The 24,156-nt window shown below is 40.5% G+C and overlaps 2 protein-coding genes across 3 annotated transcripts; one reads left to right on the plus strand and one right to left on the minus strand.

Annotated features, from left to right (window-relative positions):
- Nucleotides 1-709: 709 nt before the first annotated feature.
- On the plus strand, nt 710-11,343 carry sirt6 (sirtuin 6). 2 transcript variants are annotated; one of them, XM_051404782.1, is made up of 8 exons: nt 710-891; nt 1,780-1,907; nt 4,809-4,991; nt 6,477-6,536; nt 7,791-7,886; nt 7,969-8,049; nt 9,741-9,864; nt 10,036-11,343. In XM_051404782.1, the coding sequence occupies exons 1-8, from the start codon at nt 826-828 to the stop codon at nt 10,327-10,329; spliced, it is 1,032 nt and encodes a 343-aa protein (XP_051260742.1). In that variant the 5' UTR covers nt 710-825; the 3' UTR covers nt 10,330-11,343. The 2 variants fall into 2 exon arrangements, with proteins under 2 accessions (XP_051260742.1, XP_051260751.1); XM_051404791.1 differs by lacking the exon at nt 710-891 and adding an exon at nt 902-1,035.
- Nucleotides 11,344-16,606: 5,263 nt separating this feature from the next.
- LOC127363561 (relaxin-3 receptor 1-like) lies at nt 16,607-20,502 on the minus strand. Its single transcript, XM_051400232.1, has 3 exons — nt 19,959-20,502; nt 19,269-19,712; nt 16,607-18,870 (listed from the first exon to the last, which is right to left on the minus strand). Exons 1-3 carry the CDS (start codon nt 20,163-20,165, stop codon nt 18,259-18,261), a joined length of 1,263 nt encoding a protein of 420 aa, XP_051256192.1. The 5' UTR covers nt 20,166-20,502; the 3' UTR covers nt 16,607-18,258.
- Nucleotides 20,503-24,156: the final 3,654 nt, after the last annotated feature.

Consider the following 24,156-nt stretch of genomic DNA (forward strand, 5'->3'; position numbering starts at 1 on the left):
ACTTAATATTTACTGTTACAGTTAGGAAATACATCTTAAAATAATCTAAAAACATAATCACCTTGGATTTTATTGTTCTTAAAACTGTCCATTTGTAGATCTTCTGATATAAATCTGTATTTGAGCTTTTCTTTATCTTGGTTGTTGGTAATAGTTTGTATTTTCTGTCTATATAATGTAGAAACCACTGATAACAGGAAAGGATTCCTCCATGGACACACCGTGCTGCCTTCACGTCACACGGGAATATCGGACATTAGCCTCACAGCTCAAAGCAGCAACCACCTGAGCATAAATACGTGCTGTTGGTCATGATCAAATCGTTGTGTAGATTTAGTTTGATTTGCTTAATATAAATGTCCACCCCAAGCACTGAAGCGTCACAGTTCACCAAGAGTGTATAAAAGCTCAAAATGGTGCTGCTGTGTTACCTTGGTGGGCAGAGGCATTGCACCGGGTTTCCTGATGATACGCATTAAGATAAACTTAGAAGGTAATCCAGTAAAATAACGCTAACGTGGGATATTTTATCATACATTCAATAAAAGACGGTACCTTAAAGTGTGCTGAGCGCCTTTACCTGTAATTTGTAGATCGATATCTACTGCCAATGAGCTATAACGTTATCTTTATCGAAACAAAGGGGTGGTAATCGCGTAAATTACAATTTTCCCTGTTTCTGTGAATGCAGCATATGTGTGTCGTCGCCCAGAGATGACGGCAGCCAAACAACACAGTTGAAGCCCGTCTGGGAGATTTCTCCTTTTATCAAGAACAGCTTTTCTAAACAAAAACAATAAAAAAACAACGATACTAACAACAGCCATGTCTGTGAATTATGCAGCCGGACTCTCGCCGTACGCAGACAAAGGCGTTTGCGGACTTCCGGAGGTAAAATGTAGCTTTTGTGAGCTACAGTTAGCTTCTAATCAGCTGCTAGCAGTTTAGCCGAGGATGTCTGCTTCATGTTCGGTTTAATAAAACAAAAGAGAGAAGAGTTGAAACAACTCAGTTTACAAATGAACGGAAGAAAAGGTACAGAAATGTTAGGTGACGACAGGAAGGACTGAAGTAATGTTATTATACAGTTTTCTGTCATCGTTTGTTTTGTTGTTTTGTCCTGGTGGTTTAATATCTAACTACTTACTGAATAACAGGCTCGTTTAAATGCAAGCAGTATTCATTCGACCCTGTGTTGTTCATATGTGTTTATTGTTGCCTGTAGCATGTGTCCTCAGTTAAAGGGAGAAGAGAAGTACAAGCTAGGGATAAAAACAAAAACATTAACTCCAGCAGTCAGAAAATGTGGATGAGTAAAGGGCCAGTGGACTGTTTCACTCTGGAAAGTAGAATAGTATTTAAAAAGTAGCAGAACATCGAAACTGCACACTGATGGAGTCAATATACTTTTGGTAATCATAATGTCATCCTCTCTGTTAAAGCTTTGTTGTAGACTTTATAATTCTCTCCCCAGAGCTTTTACATGTTTAACAAACGCTCGGCTCAGTTAGTAATACACATGTGACATTAAAATAAACATAAACAGGAAATGACAGAAGAAGGGCAGTGTGTGTGAGGTGTAGAAGACCATTAAAACCTGTGTGCGTTGAACATCTCAGCGTGTCACTCACTCCTGTGTAGATAAAATACTGAAAGCATCCCTTCCCAACCTTTGGTCGCTCCTAAATATTGATATTTAAATACTCTTCAAACACATTGTGATATTTAATTTGTACCGGCCAGCTGTTCTTAAAACTGACATTTTGCGTTCTGTGGCAGATGTTTGATAATCCCGAGGAGATGAAGGCGAAGGCGGAAACCCTCGCTCAGTTGATTAAAGAATCTCAGTACTTGGTCGTTCACTCCGGAGCAGGAATCAGCACCTCAGCAGGCATCCCGGACTTCAGGTGAGGCACAAACAAGCACATCTCTTTTCTCCCATCAACCGTTCACACAAACTCTGCTTTTCTCTCTCGACCTGTTTCATGATCATGAAAACATGAAGAGTAAGAAAGGATGTTTGGGACACTGTGCTCATTACAGTGCTCAACTCAGCTTTTTAATGTGCATTTACCTTCCATATTTTTACTGTGAATGACGGTGCAGATGTATGTACAGCATGTTCACCTCTGTGATTTTACCTTTAGGATGATTGTGATTGATTAAGTAGTAGTATTATTAGTATGTAGCATTCCAGCCCTTTTTTATTATATCCAGAATATTTCAATACAAATTCTTTGTGTAAAATCTCAAAGTTTGTTTGTTGTTTGATGCCACAGCTGTGGAGAATCAGCAGGACAGTGTAATGAAATGACCAGTTTGCAGTGCAGACAATTGTTTATTATAGTAGCCATTAGGGAGATACTTGGGCGAGATTGCTGTAAATACTAAGGCTGAAGTTTGATCAGAAGTTTAAAGGAGGGATAAAGAAAAGAAACTGCATGTTGTCATTTCAGTTCATTTTTGGCAGCCTGGAAAAGATGTGTTATGATGATATTAATAATATCTTTTCATCTTCCAGTTTTGAATTTCTGAGAAGATACTCTCTCTACATTTGCTTTTCTTCAGTCACTTCGTCACCGATACATTTTGGACTACTTTAACTGTTGGATAATTAAAATACATACAGTACATATTTTATTATGCTGCATCACATTCTCCATTCCTTAGAATTATTTACTCCTGTTTTGTTATTTTCTTGTTCAACAAAATATTATGTTTATTATTTAGTTTGCACATTAATTATAAATTACGTTGCAATCAGTTATTGTTTTCATTGTCAATAATATTTTTGATCAATCGATGTATCAGTCAAAGGTCAGAAAATGATTAAATAAGCAGATCTCATTTCCCCAGAGACCAAGATGACGACTTCAGGGGTCTTGTTTTATCTGACCAGCTGTCCAAACCCCAAATATATTTAAATGACAGTGCTATAAAGCAAAACATTTAAAATGCTTGAATTATTAATGTTTGGCATTAATTAAGCGTTTATTGTTATTGTAAGATATTCATTGTCCAGTGGTTCATTGATTCATTTTAAAGCCTTAGATGTTTTTGTGAACAATGATACGACAAAATGTGTCAGAGCTATTCATAGTCACAAGCTGTGTCTTGAACATATTGTAATGAGTCGAGAAAGCGATGAGTCCTTTAACTACACCTCATCAAGATTTGTTCTTAAGCGAGTTGCATAATCAGTGAATCTAGGCCAGTCCTTTTTTTGTTTTTGTTGTTGTTGTTGTTTCTGGTTGACATTAATGGATCTCTTGGCTCAGCCTCCTGGTTTCTGTTGTAGTACCGCTGTATGAGCAGTTGAGGGAGATACTTGCTTATTATTTGTCAGATCCAGTTTTTTCTAAAACAGTCATACGCACTGAAATAAATCCTTGCTCCTTTTGTTTTCTTTCATTATAGTGGGAGAATTTCTGGTACTGTACAAACACGTATAATAGCTAAACTGTGGCACTATATAACTTACATTTTATATTTTAGGAAGACATTAGTTGAGTTGATTATTCTAGAGATGCAACAATTCATCAATTAGTATTTAACTTAATAACTATTATTAACCAACTATTTTGATAGTCGATTAATCGAAAGATATTTGATTTCAGCTTTTCAAATGTAATTATTTTCTGTTGGTTTTTAGTCGGTCCATAACAGTAAACTGATTATCTTTAAGTTGTGGACAAAATACAAAATAATGGGAAACAATGATTAACATTTTATGAACCAAACAACAAATCGATTAATCGAGAAAATGATCGACCGATAAATCGATAATGAAAATAATAGTTAGTTGCAGCCCTTCAATATCGTTGTGTGAATGACAGATGTTTTCCTGTGTGAATTGATGTGTACATGCCTGTTGCCATTAGCCCTGGAAACCTGACTGATCAATATTTTACCACTGTGCCTGTCAACCTTGAACAGCAATATCAATAAAACCAAGGTTCCTGTATACGTATCACTAACCTACTAACATACATTTTATTCCTACTGCTGCCACTCACACACACACACACACACACACACATATGTGAATATACCAGCTTTACAGATCCTCCGTGACTTTCATGTCCTGCAGCATCTTTCTTGGGGTGATAAGCGTGTAATAAGAGATGTACACGCCTCTCCGTTAATGCTGGTATGTCTTTGAACTGGTCTTGACTGAGCATAGCTATAAATCACGTTGACGGTGAGGGATGTGCAAGTTCAAATTGAAAGCGAGAGATGAGACTGTTGTGCGTGCGTTTGAGGATTTGCAGGATGCGTTCCCTCATTTGATGCATAAAGATAAGTCGCGTGTGCTCGAAGTAACTTGGCAACTGTGAGGATGTTAGACGGCGCCTGTGCTGACTGTAGCGCTGCGTTTATACATTATTCAGACACCCAAAACTGACTGGTTAATCAAAGAAGCACAAACAGAGGGATGTCAGAGTGGACAACAGATTTGCATATATTTTAGTTGGAAAACTGTATCACTATATGTAGGAATATATTTCTGTCAGATTACACTGTAGATATTTTTGTGAAACCCTCATGAAGATATTTTCCTTCAATATAATATGTATGTTTCAGGTGCAGGAGAATCTTTGTACAATTCTTTTTATTTAATTGCATTTGACAGCGTGTTGTCAGTCTGGCTCACTGATCTCCTTTGCAGAAATGTTCCCATCAGACTGTTAATATTCAACCATGAAAAAAACCCACACATTACTTTTAGACACACAATATCTTCAGTCCATCGCAACCTGGTAAATCTTGATTATCACCAGTCTATTTATCACTATATTCTCTTTCAGAGGTCCAAAGGGTGTGTGGACGTTAGAAGAAAAGGGTGAGTCACCTCGCTTTGACACGACATTTGAAGATGCCAGACCCAGCTTGACTCACATGGCCCTCCTGGGACTGCAGAGGGCCGGGTACCTCAAGTATCTCATCAGCCAGAATGTGGACGGACTGCATGTGCGATCAGGCTTCCCCAGGTAACAACTAATTTATTCATTTATATTTAAGAAGCTGCAACCCTACAATTGTATCATTTGTTTGGAAGAAAGATACTGAAATGATTTGATAATTTTCTGTTGAAGGACTAATCAATTAATGCAGCTTTCAACAGTGACATATTATCACCCAACAAGTTGTTATGGCGATTAATTAGCATAATCCTGTTTGTGTCTCCCTGATTAAAGATTAAAGTCCACTATTCATTCTCCTGTAGCTCTCCTCAGAGAAATATCTGGCTCTTTAGCTGCTAAATGCTGAACTATGTTCAGCAGCTAGTCGCTAACCGTCTTCTGCTGCTGCTGCTGGAAATAAAGTTGATGCGAGTGAATGGAAAGATCAAAGTCACAGGCTATAAAACCAAACAATGAGCTGGAAGATGCTAAAGGTCCGTAGAGCCGAGGGGAAGTGCGGAGTCGGGGGATAATTCTACGCGGATTTGTTGCTATGAGTACCACTTTCACATTAAATGTAGTCAGTTGACCTATTTTTATTAATATAAACGTATTTATTAATGGAGCAGTACAGATAGGTCATCCTATCAGATACTGTACAACTGACTACAGCAGATTCCTAGTTTCCCCAAAAAAGATCTAAGTATGGATGAAAATGTTCCATATGCTAATATGTGTTAGATTTTAGGGACATCACTGTGCCTGAAGCAAAGTGAGTGGAGAGGAGAGGGAATGAATAAGTGAGAAGTGGACGTGAGGTATTTATTTAGAGGAAAAGTGAACTTGTTAGGAAAATGCAGTGAATTCCTCAATGAGGATGAAACAACCACGTTATATTTTTTTTGTGCATTTTTAATATCTTACAAAGACAAATGAATTGTAAGCTTTGTGACCGTCTTGTTTCACACCAATTTGTTACTTGTTGGGTTGTGACTCATTGTTTTCAAATACGGAACTGCTGCTTTATGATAACAGTTGTAACAGCGCCAGAAATGAGCCGCTCTTTAAATGCGGCTCAAATAACTTCAAATAATGCTCAGTGTAATGGAAAATGTTTGGTCTGACTCTGGATTATCCAATCATACCGGACTAACCCAAAGGCCAAGAATCCAATTTTTCATTCAGTACGTACATCCAGCCTTTACGCATATTGGAAGACTTGCTTTCCCTGGAAGCCATTTCTCAGCTCTCCCTCTACCCTTTATCAGTCAGGTTGTTTTTTTCTTTTTTAGACGAGGCTAGATAGCGAAGCGGTAGTTCTCTGAGGAAATCACTGAGACAGCAGACAAACTGGTAAAGTAAACTGGTTGGCACTCATCTGTGCAGGTACCAGGTGGAACACAGAAGTGAATATGGCCTCAGAATATTTAACAGAGTTTCAGTCACAGAGAAGGACTCAGGAAAAGTTGTGTTGAAGAGTCCTGACATTAACTTTGGAGACAATGATCTAAGTGAATATCGTCTTTGTGATCTTTCTGCCTTTGTGGACTTTTCTCCCTCTTGCTCTATTAGGGATATGTTATCAGAGCTTCATGGAAACATGTTTGTGGAGGAGTGTGAGAAGTGTGGCCGGTATGTATCCACACACACACACACACACACACACACACACACACACAAACACACACACACACACACACACACACACACACACAGACACACACACACACACACACACACACACACACACACACACACACACACACACACACACACACACACCAACATCTTGAAAGTCTTTGATAATCCTCATCCTTACAAGCTACTCTTCCTGGCTTTTACTTTAAGGCCATTTTATTAGGTACACCTGTTCGGTACTACAAACAGCAAATCAAGCCGCCGCAACACAATATATATAAAACATTCAGACAGGATACTTATTGTTCATCTAACATTAGCATGCACAGGATCGGATGTGAGCCAGATGTTGTCTTTCCAGCATCTCAGAAACCGGCGTCCTCCTGGGATTTTCACACACTGCAGGTACAGCAGAGAGTGAAATACGTGCATTTGGTGGCAGTTCTGTGATTGAAAGCACTTCATCAATAACAGAAAGGCCCGACCTGTTAAAGTTCACAGAAAGGCCAATAGTGCACAAGTAATAGCTCCGATGTGCAGAAGACCATCTCTGAGCGCTCAGTTGTTGAAGTAGATGCCCTGCAGCAGCAGAAAAAAAACCATGCTGGGTTCCACTCTTTTAGAGAGGAACAACAAGAGGAAGGTACAATAGACATGTGATTGCTAAATTTATGAAAGGGGAGCCAGTAAATCTTTGATTTCTTTCGACAACAGTCAGAGTTAGAATCCCTGATACGTCCTGCCATGTTTAAAAGGTAAAAGCCATTGTAAGTCGAGTGTTTGCTCTGCAAGGCATCTCACTAATGATGGGCGCTATTTTCTTTCTCCAGCAGGATAATTTCCCCCTTTCAATGACCACTAATTATCTCAATAGGATTCCAGGAACATGACAGTGATTTCTTTTTACTCCAGTAACTCCAGATCTCATCCAAGTAGATTACTTTTGAGATGAAGTAGCACAGAGACATAAATGTATGTTTGAACAACTTTGCAGCAGCTGCATGAGTCCTTGATATCCCTAAAGAGCATTTCCAGAATCGTGTATGGGCCATGTTTTCAAGAAATCTGGCTGTCTGGAGGCAAGAGTTGTGTTTATCTAATAAAGTGGCCTCAGAGTCTATACTATCATGTTTTTGTTCAATTGTGGAAAACTGGATCTTGGTATGAAGCTTGTAAGTGGCTTCTTAACTAAACTAAAGCTGATGTGATTGGACAGAGATGTAATCTGTAGGAGTCTTGGTTTTCCAGGCAGTATGTTAGAGAAAAGGTGATTGGTGTGATGGGGCTGAAACCAACAGGACGTTACTGTGAGGTGGTACGATCCAGAGGACTCAGAGCCTGCAGGTAACACCTGTTTTTACCGCATTTCAAAATAATGTGCTATGAGACATTTATTAGCATGACTGTGTATTGTTCACTATAACAGAGGAAAGCTGATAAGCACTATACTGGACTGGGAGGATGCTCTTCCTGACCGAGACCTGAACAAAGCAGATGATGCCAGCAGGTGAGATGCACAGAAATTGCAGCAATTGTTTCCTCTGTTACTTTATAGTGTCTGATGTTTTTGTTTTTGGTTCAGCATGCATCTTTATAACTGAGAAAAACACAGTACTTACTCTTATCTATCCCAGTTTCCTCTCCCTGTTTCATTACTGGCCCAACGGCACAAGTCACAGATCAAATGCATCCTGTGAACTTAAAACTGAAATAATGTGTTGGATCCATTTGCTTTAGCATTCTGTTCAGCTTTGCTGTCAGTGTCCTGATATACCAATACGCCTTTATTTGTAAACCTTTTTAGGGTTTTTGTATGCATCACAGTCCACTTTAATGTTTCCATTTGCCTCTTGTGTGTCAATGTTTCCATTCAAACCCTCTGTCGCAAAAACCTTTAATTGTGCGCTTACAAAACAGCAAGATGAATTTGATGTTTGGGTTTCCCCTATGTGTACTTTCAGTGGCCAATATTAGATGCATAAATACCATTTCAGAGTTATTTGTTCGAAGAAGCAGGTCGATGTTCAGGATGTTTATTTGTTACAACAAAAATGTGACAGGAATTGAGTGCTAAATAAAGTTGTTTTTGTAGGTTTTGATTCATGGTTCAGTGTGGACTTCACTCTTTGGTAGCACAATCATAATGACATTCTTTCTTCTTTATTTTACTTTATGATATGGAGAGACAGTGGGCTATGCATGGGCTTGCAGAACTGAGTTACATCCAGATAACTTCAATTTTGCCATGTGTCATTACTGAAAAGGAGACTGTTGCTGTGGAATCGCTGTGTTTACGTTGTTCATTATGATGGGGCGCACTGAGCACAACATTTGAAGTCGAGATGGCTTTGCTAGATTTGTGTTACTGAAACGCAGCAGATAACAGTTTGTGTCTATCATGTATTATAATTACATTTGAGTGACAGCGCTAAGCAAGCGTTTCTCTAAAAAATAATTACCCAGCAGGTCATTTTTACCAAACTCATGGCTGTTCAGAACGTATTTCTAGAATCTTCAAAGACTTTTATAACTATTTGAATGAACATTTTCTGTTTGTTGAAGATAAGAAAAGATTTTTTTACCCGTTTCTCAAGCTGCACCACTTTTTTAAAACCCACACAAAGATAGCAGCCAGAAATGACGTATCCCCTCGCTCAACTTAAAAAAATACAAAAAGAACAAGGACATACGTCATGTCACCACCTAGATGAGAAGTACAGTCCCAACTTAAGAAACAGGTAAAACTTTGTTTTTTATGCTGCAGATGGAATATTTTCTTCATCCAAATCTCAGATTCTGTGAATACAGGAGAGCCATAAATGTTGAAATTATCCGCTCGCTTTCCAAATATTGTTAGAGAAATTAAGCTTATCTCTGTCACTCAAATGTACTGTTCAGACCTGTTCAGATCAAACCTTCAGAACGGCTGTGAATGTTGTTAAATAATATTCTGGGTTTTTCAAATATCACCAAGTAATTACTTTTCAGAGAAAGGCGTGCTTAGCACTGAGAGTCACATACTGTGACACACACAAATGTGGACGCACTTGCTAATGTTTTCCTCACTGACAGTGCTGGAATCTCAGATGACCTCTTAACGCACAAGAATAAATCCTCCTTAATGACAGGAAAATAAGAAGAATGTCGCAAGCAGCTGAGGATGTAACTATAATCTTTTTTTCTTCTGTCTGCACCCAGACGAGCAGATCTGGCACTGACGCTCGGCACCTCCTTGCAGATAAAACCCAGTGGAGACCTTCCACTCCTCACCAAGCGGAAAGGAGGGAAATTGGCCATTGTCAACCTGCAGCCCACAAAACACGTAAGTCTCATTCCTGCACCGCCACCCGACACATATGTGTGGAAACATGGTATGACAATTGAAATACTGTGTACTAATTAAAGGCAAAATTGTGGTTAAATATGCTGCTCATGTTCTCTGTCTGGCATCTTTAGGTTCATCATTTCACGCTTGTAATTTTCTGTCTTGCAGGACAAGCATGCATACCTGCGTATCAACGGTTACGTGGATGAGGTGATGAAACAGGTGATGGAGTTGCTGGGTTTGGATATCCCAAAGTGGGAAGGTCCGACTGTCTGTGAGAGCTGCACAGCCACATCCGAGTCCACCACTGATGTCAAACCAAAGGTTAAAAAGGACCTCATTAAGGAGGAGAGGAAGAGAGAAGCAACGGCACTAACAGACGGTGGGAGTGTTAAGGAGGAGATGGTTTCAGTAAAGAGAGAAAGAGCTGACTCCTCAGTGGAGTTAAATGAAGAAAAATAGCCTCATAGCCATTTTTTTTTTTCCAACTTCACAACACAAACCCGTCCAGAAACAAACTTTACAACTGAGGTTGCTCAGTTTGATCAATTTCACAGAGGATAGAGGTTCTTCTCATCTTCCACCCTCTGAAGCGAAGACTCTTCTAGTACTGTAGTGGTTTTCTTAATTCAGATTTCTTACCCCTTACAGCCACAATGAACTATGATGTTTAACTAACTCCTCCGCTGAAGTTGACCTCATTAAACAAAATTAGCTAAGTGATCCAGGTGTCCCGGGTAAGAAGAGGACACGGCTTTAGGTAGGTGTTTGATTAGGAATCTTTTTAATTTCTGGTCAAACAACTTGTATAATCAAACTTGCAGCTTTGCTTCATTTGGAGGACCAGTCTTTAACAGACAAGACAACGGATGGGGATCTGGAGCACACGGTTATAAATAAAGCTTTTAATAAGGTGAATAAGCTGCACCTTATTATCATTATTAAAAGCTTTATTTATAACCGCGCGCTCCAGATCTCATCCCTACAGATCTAGCCTTTAAAAACACCTTGGGTCAGTACTTCACAAGAAGAGTCTGACTGACTAGTAGCCTCATACAGCTGCGGGGCATTTTAGGTGAAACCTGTGTTTCCTGAACAAGCCATTATCTCTGGGGTTATTATGTCGCATTGTAAAACAATTTGATACACAGCAATGTTTTTTTGTTTTTTACCCGCAACAATTAGAATTGCAGATTTTCTCCACAATTGTCAATCTGCTTATCTCATTGTACAAAAGATGTCTCTTCCTCCAGCAAGATGTATAATTCTTCCTATTTTTGTGCGTAAGTGCAGCACCTGCTGCTGATGGCAGTAATAGGACCATAATCACGCTGTACGTTTCTCAGAAAAAGGTTTTTATTTCAGGAAAAAAGCATTGTACTGATAGAAAAATTCCCTTTACTGTTTTTTATATATATATATATATATATATATACATGTTTTATTTACAATAAACACAGTATGTTCCTGGTAGAACCCCCTGTGTATTTGTGCTTTATGTACTGTCTAACAGCAGTTACCTAATGTGAACCAGCTTTTGTTCATTTGATGCCATGAAAGAATCGATGTCAATGGCCCAAAGACCCTCCTTCTGTTGTACCATTAAAATACGTACAAAACAAAATCCATCCTTAGGTGCTGTTGGGTTTTCTTGTTTTTAAAGCAAGAAGACTGGAGAATGGGTCACAAGTGTTTGTTTGTATTACTGCAGTGAACATTACGCTGCGTGTCTGACATTGAATATGCCTCAGTTCATTAAGGCACTTTGTCTCTCCAAATATAAGCAACCGATATTACAGCCAGCAAACGCAGCAGCTGCAACTCAAACACATTCAGTCCAGCTGCCTGTTCTGTGAATGGGTCATTACACAGTCCTCATTACTGCTCTTATCTTCTCCGTCTATATGTCAGTTTGGTTTTTATAGTGTCTGTTCTGCGCTGCCTGTTGGAGTCTAAACCCAACGGCAGGTGGGAAGTGTGTGTGTGTGACACCCAGATGAGGCAGAGCTGTTTTTGTTTTTTTATTTTATATTGCGAATTTTGAGAGATGGTAAACGTAAAACAAGAAAATTCACTTAAGGGATGCACATAACATGGCTAGGAGAAGAAAGAACAAATGAAGTTTATATAGCCTCGGTAAAGCTGTTTCCTTTCCAGGCAGCTTGTGCTGTCCTCCCTGCCTCAGGTGTGATGATGTGGCCCCTTGATTGGGACTTCTGACGGTACTAATGAGCTAAATGTTCTCAAAGTGCCCTTTGAATGTACTCAGCCCATTATTTTGCGGTGTTGTATCTCAGGCGGGGTGATATATATATATATATATACACACTGTAGAATATCTTTAGGCAAATGATTCCCCCCTTAAAATCTAAGGTCTCTAGAGTTTACAGTTTTTTAGGTCGGCAGTGAGAGAGGTCAGAGGAGAATAGAGACTGGTTCAAGCCAGCAGGAAACAGTAGCTCAAATATGTGTAACGTGTTACGACAGTGCTTGGCAGAAGAGCATCTCTTAGCACTCAGCAGACAACCTCACCAGGAGATTCCCCAGGAGCTTGAACGTGGAGCCGACAAATCTGAAGCAACTGTGTAAAGCTACGGGAATCAATAAGAAATGTTTCCAGCACCTTGTAGAAGCCATGCCACGAAGAATTCAGGCTGTTCTGGGGTAAAAATGGGGGCTCAGCCCCTTATTAGAGAAGCATACTTGATAAAGTGGCCATTTCTCCTCTAAAGGTCTCCTCAAACTTGATGTATGTCCAGCTGACAGCTGACAGACTTAGAATCTAAATTACAGCGCATACTGTCTCTCCCTGAAAGGTCTAATGGATGACAGTGCAGTTCAGAGCCATATACTCTAAGGAACCGTGTAACAGTCACGACTCAGAATAGCGAGGAGGCACAGAACTGAAGAACAGCATCAAACGATTTCCAATGCGTTAGTGTTTCAAAGGCTCCATCATTAGAAACTGTAAACTTTATATAGCACCAGACAGACTCTTCCTGCAGCTGCTCATCCTCCCAACCTCAGTGAGAAGGACCTTGGTCAGAGAACCCACTTCAGAGCCCCTTTGGCCACGAAGGCCGATCTTTCTGGAAGGAGAACAGTCGGTGCAGCACATCATAAGTCTGTACTCCGTGGCAGCGTGGGCATAAGGAGCCAGTCAGTGACAGCATGACTGGAGTTGGCACAAAGAGAGGAGAAGACTGCATCAAAGATTTTGTGGTTTGATGAAGCCAGAATCAAACTCCTCAGTTGTAATTCAAAGTGTTAAGTCTGGAGGAAAGCAGACGCAGCTCATTAAGCATTTAACATGAGCCCTGCTGTGAAGTACCCCGGTGGCAGCTGCATGCTGTGTGAGAGTTTCACTGGCAGTTACTGGGACGCTTTTAAGGACAGGGAGAACAATGAATAGAGCTAACGAGGTCAGACCAACCTGCTATGGAGCGTCAAAGACCTTGCAGATTGAGATGAGTTTATTCTCTGGCATGGCTGTCACACCAAAGCATTGCAAGGAAGTCATTCAGTGAATCAGCGACCAGAGTGTGGAGTCCTTGTGTGTAACGACATGACGACTGTTTGTTTACAGATGCTCCTCATTCAGCACAAGCGGGCTCGAGCAAGTCCCTGAGGAAGAAACCTGAATCACTGTCAAGGGTGTTGTACTGCAAATGTGATAAAGATGGAGAGCACAGGGAGGAACAGACTGAAAAAAGAAAACAAAAACACTATTTTGAATAGTTTATACATAAAATGAATGTCTCAATATTGAAAGCACGTTATTTCCCCTTTAAAAAATGCTCATGTCATGCGCATATTTCAGCAATCATTCTTAAAGAAAACATTTTCTCTAAATATAATCTAATTTTTTGGAGGGGAAAAGCTTTCTCTTATGTGTGTCCAGTATCAAATTCACTGAATCACCATAACTTTCTCCAGGAATTAAATAAAATCCTATCCTTTGAGATGAGTGCAATAAACCAAAAAAACAAGGCTTCATGTCCAAACTCACAGCAACCTTAAGGAGTTCAGAAAGTTAGCATGAGCCAGAAGAGACCATTATGGACGTGGTTGAGCGCAAAAAAAAGAAGAAAGTAAAAATAATTAGCTGCAATTTACTCGTAAATGGAAAGTAAGATGTTCAAAAAGTCTCTAAATTGAGCTGTTACTGCTAAGTGGAGCTGAGTTTGAGCTTGCACATCAGAAATGTCAGCCTCCTTGAAAGAAGAACATGACCTTGGATATGCTCTTTGAAGACACTTGCATTTTTTGTAATATGCGTCATGTGTTTCACAAGCTCTGAAATATCACTAATAACTGTAATCATATTCACCACAGTTCCTGATGGAGATTATTCTCTTGAGAGAGGCATGTTTTTCTTCTTCCTGCTTGTGCTGCAACACAATGTGAATTATAGTGCAGCGTAAATGCTCAAAACATTTAGCTTAAATTGCAGTAAATGTTTTTGTTTGTAACGTAATTGTTAATATCAAAGGTCAATGTATACATTAACCTGTATTACCTAAACAATATAATCTATATAATTTATATCTACAAATCTCAGGAAGTTATCATACAGAAAGAATAAGGCAGCAATTTCAGACGCAGGTTTGATTCCTGGACCAGCAGCATGGATCTGTGTGGCGGAAATGTTAGCAATGCTTGCCTCTTATAGCGGTGGTGCCCTTGAGCCAGGCCTTTAAACCCCAATCCTCTGGGGGAGACCAGCTGATCAGACTGGAAGCCTCCAACTGTGAATACTTGTATTTTTGAGTTTTTACAGGTTATCTGAGATTTAGAACAACTATCTGCCATGTAAAGATATAGGCGGGTAATGCGTCCTGAATAGAGAATGACATCACACTCCCTGTGTGTGTGTGTATGTGTGTGTGTGTGTGTGTGTGTGTGTGTGTGTGTGTGTGTGTTGTTTTCCAAGCTCTGCATGCATGTTATTGCATCCCTCCATGTGCAGCTATTAGCCTTGAGTAGAGTGACTGAAAGGGCTCTTCCTCTCATCTACATCAGTTAATAATAGATTTATTTCCAACCAGAGTTGGTGATTGTTGGAACAGTTAAATAGACAACAAAGAAGCTTTTGGTGAGTTAGCTTCTGTCCAGTTTGAATAAAGTTTGATTATCTCTGAGGTAAAATTAACATTTTTGTGAATGGAGTCTGGCATGCCATAGCGATATAACAGCTGTTTCTAATCAAACAAAAGGGGTCTTACTCTTTAACAAAAAGGTCTATCTCTGTAGGGATCCTCTCCACAATGATGTCAGACACAATAACAATCTGATCCTGTCAGTGCCAAAAACAAGCACTTTTAATGGAAGTACTTTGACAGGCACATTTGTAACCAAGGATTAGCTCCATTGCCGCCGTTGTAGCCCGGTTTGCCAGTATTTTTACATCTAACTGAATTGTTGAAACAGTTGAAAGCTCTTCTGTGGAGAATCATGGTCTTCATTCTGACGACTGTGAGATTTGGTTGAGAGCTCCGACTAAGCCTGTAAGCGGTCCTTGAGTTAGATTATATTAATTATTACATTTTGTCGCACATTTGACAAATAGTGCCACACGCTCGTCTCTCTGTGTGTTTGCACTTTCTCAGCTGAAGCAGCCTTCTGCTCTGACTGTATTTCAGCTCGTGAACAGAACATGAACTCTGTACAAATTGGATTGTGGTTGGCTTTTGGAAATCAAATGCAATAAAAGCTCTTAACTCCCATTTGAATCCACGGTTCTCTCAAAGAGATACAAATTTTATAGTACAGTCAGAAAGTCCCTGCACATAGAAATATCTACTTGTGTATTTAAGAATAGACTTTTATTCAGCGGTAGCAATCGTGCCTTTTTTTTCAAACAGTGTTGCATGCTGGGATGTAAGGATGTATCATGACTTGACTGCGTGCTTCGCATGTCGCCTCCAAGTGTGATTGACTGCGACCCTTTTTTATGCCTTTATACACATTCAAGCTCGTCTCATCCAAGAAAGTAAACATCTTGAGCCTGTAATTGCTTTAAACCACTGATCCATGCTGGCCCTACACGGATGTATAGGCACTCGGATGCATTTTCTCAAGTGGTTTTCATCAGTGTTTCCTGTACTTGAAGATGACAAGCTGGGCACACTCAAGATTGCAACGCTGGTACTTGTCAAATGTTGCTTGTTTTCTGCGAACTGCCTCCTAAAATGGAAGAAGGTCGTCTGGGTGTGAGTGGATGGACTGTAGTAGCTCTGTCCATTGTTTACAGCTTGATGAGAAAACGGTCAAATTATGAAGCAAGCTCATCTGAGGGAAAGACAATAACAGGTTTCGGCAACAGAATACTTTCTTGTGTTGGGCAGCAATCTGAACAAGACAAATCACACTTTTGATTGTTTTTTTTCACAGCTGGAAGGTGCAGGGCCCTGGGTGACCCGCTGACTTTTTTTAAGCGGCATCATGGCCTCCCTCACAGACCTGCTCAATGAATCTGTGATTCTGATTGGAGAAGTAATTACTACCAGACTTGCACACAATGGAGGGACTGTGTTGGGGTGTGTGTGGTATTTGCATGTCAGCCCCTAGGCCTATCTGCGGGCAGCTCAAGATGGTTATCAATGTTCAAACTTTAAAGGTTGCAAAAGGGTACAAACGTGGAGCAGCTTTTGTGCGGCTGACTCATTTTGCTCGTCTTGGCGTTTTTGTGGCTGCGGTGACTGCAGATGAGATTAACTTTCCAGAGACGTCCCTGAACTCTTTTGTCCTCTCGTTTTTTATTTAATGTCACATTACATACGTGTAATCACAAAACAGTTCACAGCGGTACAGCAAGGCAGACACCGAGAGACATGAAAATGAGCGATAGATTCATGCTATGGTCAAACACTGCCTACTCTGAATGACATATGCTGGAGTTAAGTTTTAGTGCATGTGAAGAGTAATGTGAGGGAGGTTCTAGTCTCCTGACTGAGTTAGCAACAAATATACAAATAAATATTAAATACATCCAACCTAATGGAAATTGAACAAGCTTATAGTCCCCTTGATTGCCTGTGTGGGTGTCTGAGGTTCACAGTACAAAAATCACTTTACATGTTGAACTATTCAAACATCGCACTGTATTTTTGCTTGATTGTGCAAAAAATAAATAATCAGCCCACATTGTAACTCAGACCCGGCTCATTCGAGGGTTTGATCATTTTCAACAATGTACTTGGAATTCACCTCTGAAATAATTTCCAAAAGAGCATATCTTGGCAAGATGGTTTTTCACAAAAGGGCATAATAAAGATAAAAGATAGCTGTTCAGGTTTGTCTGCAATAGATGGCCCACGAAGTGAACTCATAAAGGAGCATTTCCTTTAGTATTAAAGGACATTTCGGTAAATATGCTGATGCTCTTTAATGCTAAGAGGTGAGATGATTGATTCCACTCTCATTTCTGTCTGCTAAATATGAATCTACAGCCAGCAGTTGGCTAGCTAACGGCTAGCTTTGAGGTACCATACCTTTGTTCTGACCGCCCGTTGTTTTGAAAACAAATGGCTATTGCTCAGAAGACCCTTTGTTATGAAAATACACACTCACTGTATGTGGTATCACTAACTTATGTATGTAACTTAACTTAACGTAACTAACACACTTAGTTTAACCCAAACCATGATCTTGAACCTAAATGGATAGTTTCTGTGCCTAAAACCAAACTGTGACCGTTGTGTTTATTGTTCTGACCATGACGACAAAGGTAACCTGATGAAGGTCACTGACACACACAGACTGACTTTGTCCTTTCCTGCATGTCCAAATAGAAGAAGACATAAAGGGCAAAAAACTCCAGCGAGTGTATTTTCAGAATAACAGGCCTTCAGAGCAGTGGACTTCTTTTCGGACCATCAGACAAATGGGGTTTCAGTCCAATGGGACATTTTTCAGACTATTGGGGTTTCAGATTAATGGGCTGTACCCCCGTCTCAAGGAAACAAAATCTGCCTACCTGCACCTCTAAAGCTCATCAATGAAACCATGTATCTTGTTAAATCTGTACAAAAGCCAACCCATTACCCGGCAAATAGCTGAGACTTTAGGAAGTTACTCAGAGCCAAGAAATATCCCCCGCCAAAAAATGGCAATTTATCATTTTCTCACTTCTTTGTACAGATTGAACAAATGAGATACAATGTGTTTATTAGTGCCAGTAGGCCGATCTATTTACCTTTTAGCTGGAGCCAGACTAGCTGTTTCCCCCTGTTTTCAGTCATTGTGCTAAGCTAAGCTATCCTGTTACTGGCTGTAGCTTCATACGTACAAACAGGAGAGTGTATCAATCTTCTCATTTACTCTCAGCAAGAAACTCAATAACTGTATTTCCCAAAATGTCAAACTTTTCCTTTTTACTTTTCCTTTAAATCACATATTGATGTCTTTGTTTATCATGACCAGGCTGGCTGGTGCTTCCTGCACTCTCCTTCCTCGCAGAGCCAGAGTGAGAACATTTTGGACTGAGTGAGACACTCTCAGGAGAAGCGCCTTCAGTCCAGCTCTGTACTCTTTTCGGATCAGGCAGTAGAGCACCGGGTTGAGACAGCTGTTTGCATGAGCTAAACACACAGTCAGGGGGAAGGCATAGGCCTGAGTGTTGTAGAAGGCTTTACTGAAGGGTACCAAGTCAAATTTGATCAGCACTCCCCAGAGGGTCAGAGCCTGGTTGGGCAGCCAGCAGATGAAGAACGACAGAACCACGATGGTGACGGAGCGGGTGACTTTGGAGCGGCGGCGGTGGCGTCCTCTCTCAGACTCTGACCTCTCTGTGACACTGCTGCTGATCATGCTGCCCACGATGCGCCGGCTCAGAATGAACCTCAGGAGGAGGAGGTAGCACACAGAGATCACAATCAGGGGAACTACAAATCCCAGGAGGACTTTCTGTGTTTGATAGAGTCCAAGCAGGACTTGAGGATCCCAGTGGTCGGAATCGGAGTCAGAGAACCGCACTAAGCACAGCTCATCGTCTGTAGACACCTGTAAACACAACGTAAGAGGTTGGTCACCCAAACAGAAAACATGTACAGATCAAAGCAAGCAGATCAAATCAGGGATGGTAGTTCAGACGGGAGCGTATCTATGTTCCCACTGTCCTAAGTTCCCTAACCCTAGAACTGGGGGAACATACATAGCACCTTGGGAACCATGTCATGTTCCCACAGACCGGAATCTGGGTGCTGCTATTGTGCATGTTGGCTTACTGGGAAGGTTCTGTTACACTAAATGGACCAGACCTTTCATTAGTATCATTGGTGTTCATGTGGTCATGTCAAAATGGCTGCTGTGAAAAAGTTCTATTATGTGCCATATAAATCTGAGCAACAAAGGACCGTGGGAACTTAGGAAGACCCCCGTTCAGTCACAGTTCAACAAACCTGCACTGTGGTGGAGTAGAAAGCATGGGGCAGCGTAGCCACCAGTGACACCACCCAAATGGCTAAACTGGCCCATTTTGCACGAGCAGTGGCGATCCGAGGGCTCTCCATCTTCAGAGAGGTAACCAAGGAGCGGTACCGGGTCACGCTCATGGCGGTGAGGAAGAAGACGCTGGCATACATGTTCAGGGTGGTGACCGAGCTCACGATCTTGCACATGACCCGGCCAAAGGGCCAGCGGAAGTCCATCACCGTGTCCACGGCCCAGAAGGGCAAGGTCAGGACAAACTGGAGGTCTGTCAGTGCAAGGCTCATCACAAAGCAGTCGACAGAAGAGTGGTGGTGGCCCCGGCGGCGGGAGTGGAGCAGGAAGAGTGCCAGGAAGTTACCCACAAGCCCCAGAACGCAAACCACCAGGTAGACCAGCGCGATGAGAACTCGCACCTGTCAAACACATTCAATAACATTTTCTTATTTTGTGTTTAGTAGCAAACAGGATTCATTTTGGAGGTGCTAAATGATCACACATGGAAACTGAAGCAAAAACACAACACCACCAAGCATTTTCTTTCAGCATATGTCAAGGGGATTCATGCAGAATGTGTTGACAGACTCATTTATTCATTTTATCCATCTGGATTTGTAAAGAAAGAAAAAAAAAAGGAAAGGTAAATCCTTGAATAAACCTACTGCCAGGTTTGCGCTGTCTCCATGCAGATCTAGAGAGGACTCCTTGGAGAGGATGTGAAGCCAGCAGTTAAGTGAAAAGTTAAAAGCTCCGAGGTTGGAGGCTGCTCCTGTGGGGCTGACAAGTTTGAAGATTTCGCGTTCATTTTCTTCTCCTCCGCAGACGCTCAGAGCGGTCAGGGGTCCGGAGGCGCTGCTGTTGCTCTGCATGATTCTGGAAAGGGAGACTTTCTTTGTTCTTCTTTTTTAAAAAAAAACAAGTTCCGCAGGTTTCCCCTTTCTCTTTCAGGCTAACTTCCAGACTGTAGGTGCACAGATGTGGTTTCAAAAATGTCCATCGTCCTTGTCTTGCTCGAAGTCTGAGCTCTAGGTCAGAGTTGCAGGATTCATCCGAGTGTTTTCTAAACTTAAACGCGTCTCTGTTCGCATTTTACTGTTTTTACAAGGAAGAAATAATAGGTCTATATGAAAATAAAAAAATTAAAAAAGCAGATTAATCCGTGCCAGCCTACTTAGGAGCGTTCAGGTTGAGGTGTGTAGTGCTGCAGCTGCCTCTTCTTTCAGTGATGCTGACAGCATCCTGAAACTGGAGGCTTTTATACTCTCCGAGGCTCTCCTCCACCGCTCGATGGCGCACTGTCCGGGCGCACACATGGTGAATGCCATATTCTGTATTACTCTACTGTTAGGATTAATACAGCAGATAGTCTACCGGACAGTAAGGGAGCTCCACTAACTTCAATTCTGGTTTTAAACTTCACATTTTTATTGAAAGATACAAGCAGATATTTTGAATAGGTTTTTTATCTGCGCAGGACATGATAAATGTGGAGAACAAACAGAGAGAGGCTTGTGTTGTGTGGTGGGAACACTTAAGACTGTATAGTCTTAGTCTATAGCTATTAGGTGAATGGATTGCTGGCCTTTAAAAAATAATAATAGTTCAGAAAACGTGTATTTAAGACCGTGTTTCTGCTTTCTTTTAATTAAAACGGCGTTGCAGACTATATTAGGTCTGTAGTCACTCACTAATACATAATCCTTGTTTAGTATCCCACCGTCCTTGGTGGAGCCAGCTAATCACGACCTGTGATGTTATGTCCAAATATCGCATTTAATATTCCTGCATATGATGTGAGGGTAAATTATAGATGTTGGTATTTTCAGAAAGGTTACCTCAGCCTACAAGGGTTTGTTCACACGCATCTGAAATGATGCACATTAGAGGAATGAGAAATTAGATTTCAAACAGCTTTCAGTCTGTGTGTGTGTGTGTGTGTGTGTGTGTGTGTGAGAGAGAGAGAGAGAAAGAGAGAGAGAGAGAGAGAGAGAGAGAGAGAGAGAGAGAGAGAGAGGGATGTGTTTTTGATTTGCATCTCTTATAGGTCACTGTTGGTATTCACACAATGCATTGCTTTGGCCAGCTGTGTGTGCATTAGAGAGAAAGGAAAGAGGAGGCGAAGGCTAGAAAATAAAAATAAAAAAGAAGTCATTTTCTCAAGCAGCCTCAACAGCAGTGGTGAAAAGCACTTTTACCCAAGCAATGTACTTTTGAGGTACCTGGTTGTTACTTTTTACAGATTTGTACAAAATGTATTATTATTGATTAAGCTACCATGCAGTGTATAAAGTAGTTAGAATGAGCCTCACCTTTTAGGAGAAGATGAGATTAGATTAGATAAGATAAGATTAACTATTTAACCTGTTTTCACACACAGCTTATAGACATGCAAGTGATGGACTGCCACATAGCCCTGGGTGCCGTTACAGGTTTGGTGCCTTGCTCAAGGGCCCCTTAGCAGTGTCCAGTCCACACTCCATTCTGTGGTCCATGCTGGACTCTATCCAGAGACTCTCCGGTCCCCAAGCCAAGTCCCTACGGACCCCAATGTTAATTAAGGTTACTAACATTATTAACTTTTTACACCACTGCTGGACAGACTAGACTGGATTTACTTAAAATCTGTGACTTATAAAACAATTCACTCAGAATCCTTCATCTGCATTTTTCCAACAGGTCCCCTAAGCAAACTGCAATGCCTCATCAGTTTGCTACAAGGCTTTTTCTTGTCATCCGTGTTTCTTTGTCTAGTTTCAGAAGCAGCCAGATGAAAAGGACACTAATATGTTGTTCTTTTTTCCTTTATTGTTTTACCAATATTGAGATGGATGGGAATGCAGATATGGTTGGAGTCCAACCCTGAAGCTCTGTGTGAAGCTGTCTATTAGCATTCTGTTGAAGTTTTAAAATATGTCTAATTTAGTTTTCTTCCATCTTCTTTGTTTCTCTCGGTACTTAGGAAAAAAAGAATGTGCGAATACTGTCATTGATGATGTCAGAGCATCTAAGTGATTTGAACTCTCACGGTGAACGGCTCCCCCTGCTCTTCATACAACCAATGTTATTACTAGAAATTAGAAAGTGTGGGAAAAAATATTAAGAAATTCCATAAAGGGAAAGAAATAATCTTTGAATATCTCAAATATCCTCTATATCCAGAATCTTCTCACTCAAGGTTAGAATAGAATAGAATTAAATAGAATAAACTTTATTGTCTCTGAGGGGAAATTTGTCTTGGGCACAGTGCTACAGTTTGTTGCTTCACAGAAACAAGCATACCTCAATAACAGATAAACATCAAAAAACAATTACAAAATCAACATAAAAACATCTCAAAACATGGAAGACACTATATTTTAACACTGACAATGTGGCAGCTTAAAAGGAGACTAAGAAACTATAAGAAATTAAATTGCTACGGTGCTGGTTTGTTTATTGCACATTGCCCTATGATTTAGTTTCGGAGTTCAGCAGCTTGATAGAAGTCAGGACGAAAGATAACTTCAGTCTATTTGATTTGCACTTTGGCACACGGAGTCTTCTTCCTGATGGTTGTACACTAGTAATACCATATCAAAGGAATAATGATGTCTGATGATTTCAGAATTATTCAGAATTAATTATTTTCTCAAAAAATCATGAAACCACAAATGAATAAACTCAGCTTCCAAGAACATCTGAATTAATGATCTTTTCCTCCTGTGGTCTGTTTTTTACCCTTCAGGTAGCAGTGCCTTCGCTGAACTCTGACATGATTGATATTCTGATTCAGAGTTTCTACGTATCGTATAACCCTTTCTTACACTACCGTGCTTAAAGCAGTCTGATGGATAATTCATGTGAATAGTGTACTTTTGGTTTGGCTTTGCTAAAATAATTTGGTTTTAAAATTGTAAAGTTTTTGTCCACCGCCTCAGTTCTCATGGCAGCTTGAACAAACAGCAATCAGAGAGGACTGTTAAATGTAAATGACACCTATTCTGCAAATTAAGCTGCAGCCTGGGTTTTAGAACGGAGGTCATTTACCCAAAAGAACCCCACCCTCGTAAGACATTTTTGATTAAACTAGAACTTTCAGAGTATAAAATAAAATCACAAAATGTAATATTCTAGTTACACATTTACCTGCTGTATCTTATTTTCAGCCAGTGTTCAATTCTAACAGGGGAGATGGCCCTTACTCAATCCCTCACGCTTTAGTAATTTATAGTCATGTCAAATATTTTGTTATATAGTCTGGAGGTGTATTCTCAGCAGCACAGACACTACTGAACAACACAGAAGTCAGGATCAATGAATGAGACAGACTAGAATAACATGTTCAACCCAGGGTGCCTGGGTAGCTCACCTGTGCGCCATGTACTAAGGCTAAGTCCTTGCTGCAGAGGCTATGGGTTTGAGTCCGACCTGTGGCCCTTTGCTACATGTTATTCCCCCCCAACATGATCATAAGGAACAGCAATAATCCAGCCTAGAAGTAACAAATGCATGGACTAGCTTTTCTGCACATTTTTGTGATGGGATGTGCCTGATTTTTTACAATGTTATGTAGCTGAAAAAAGGCAGCCCCTGAAGTTTGTTTTTTGTGAAAGTTAAAGGATATTTCATGATCAGAAAAGGGAGGTTTAAGCACAATAACTTCAGTTTTGTCTTAGTTTCACATCAGAACATTGAAAGTCATTCAGGTTTTTATGATCTTATGGCATTATTGTAATTGCGCTAACTGATTTGCTTCATCTGGCTTCATCAATAGATATAATTGGGCATAAACCGCATAACAATTAAAGTTAGTGGAGCGATTGCTAATGTTGCCTTAAGTTATAAAGTGAATAGAAGGGGATTTAGGAGACAGGCCGATGG

Source organism: Dicentrarchus labrax, unplaced genomic scaffold, assembly GCF_905237075.1.
Source record: "Dicentrarchus labrax unplaced genomic scaffold, dlabrax2021, whole genome shotgun sequence".
NCBI classification, from domain to species: domain Eukaryota; kingdom Metazoa; phylum Chordata; class Actinopteri; family Moronidae; genus Dicentrarchus; species Dicentrarchus labrax.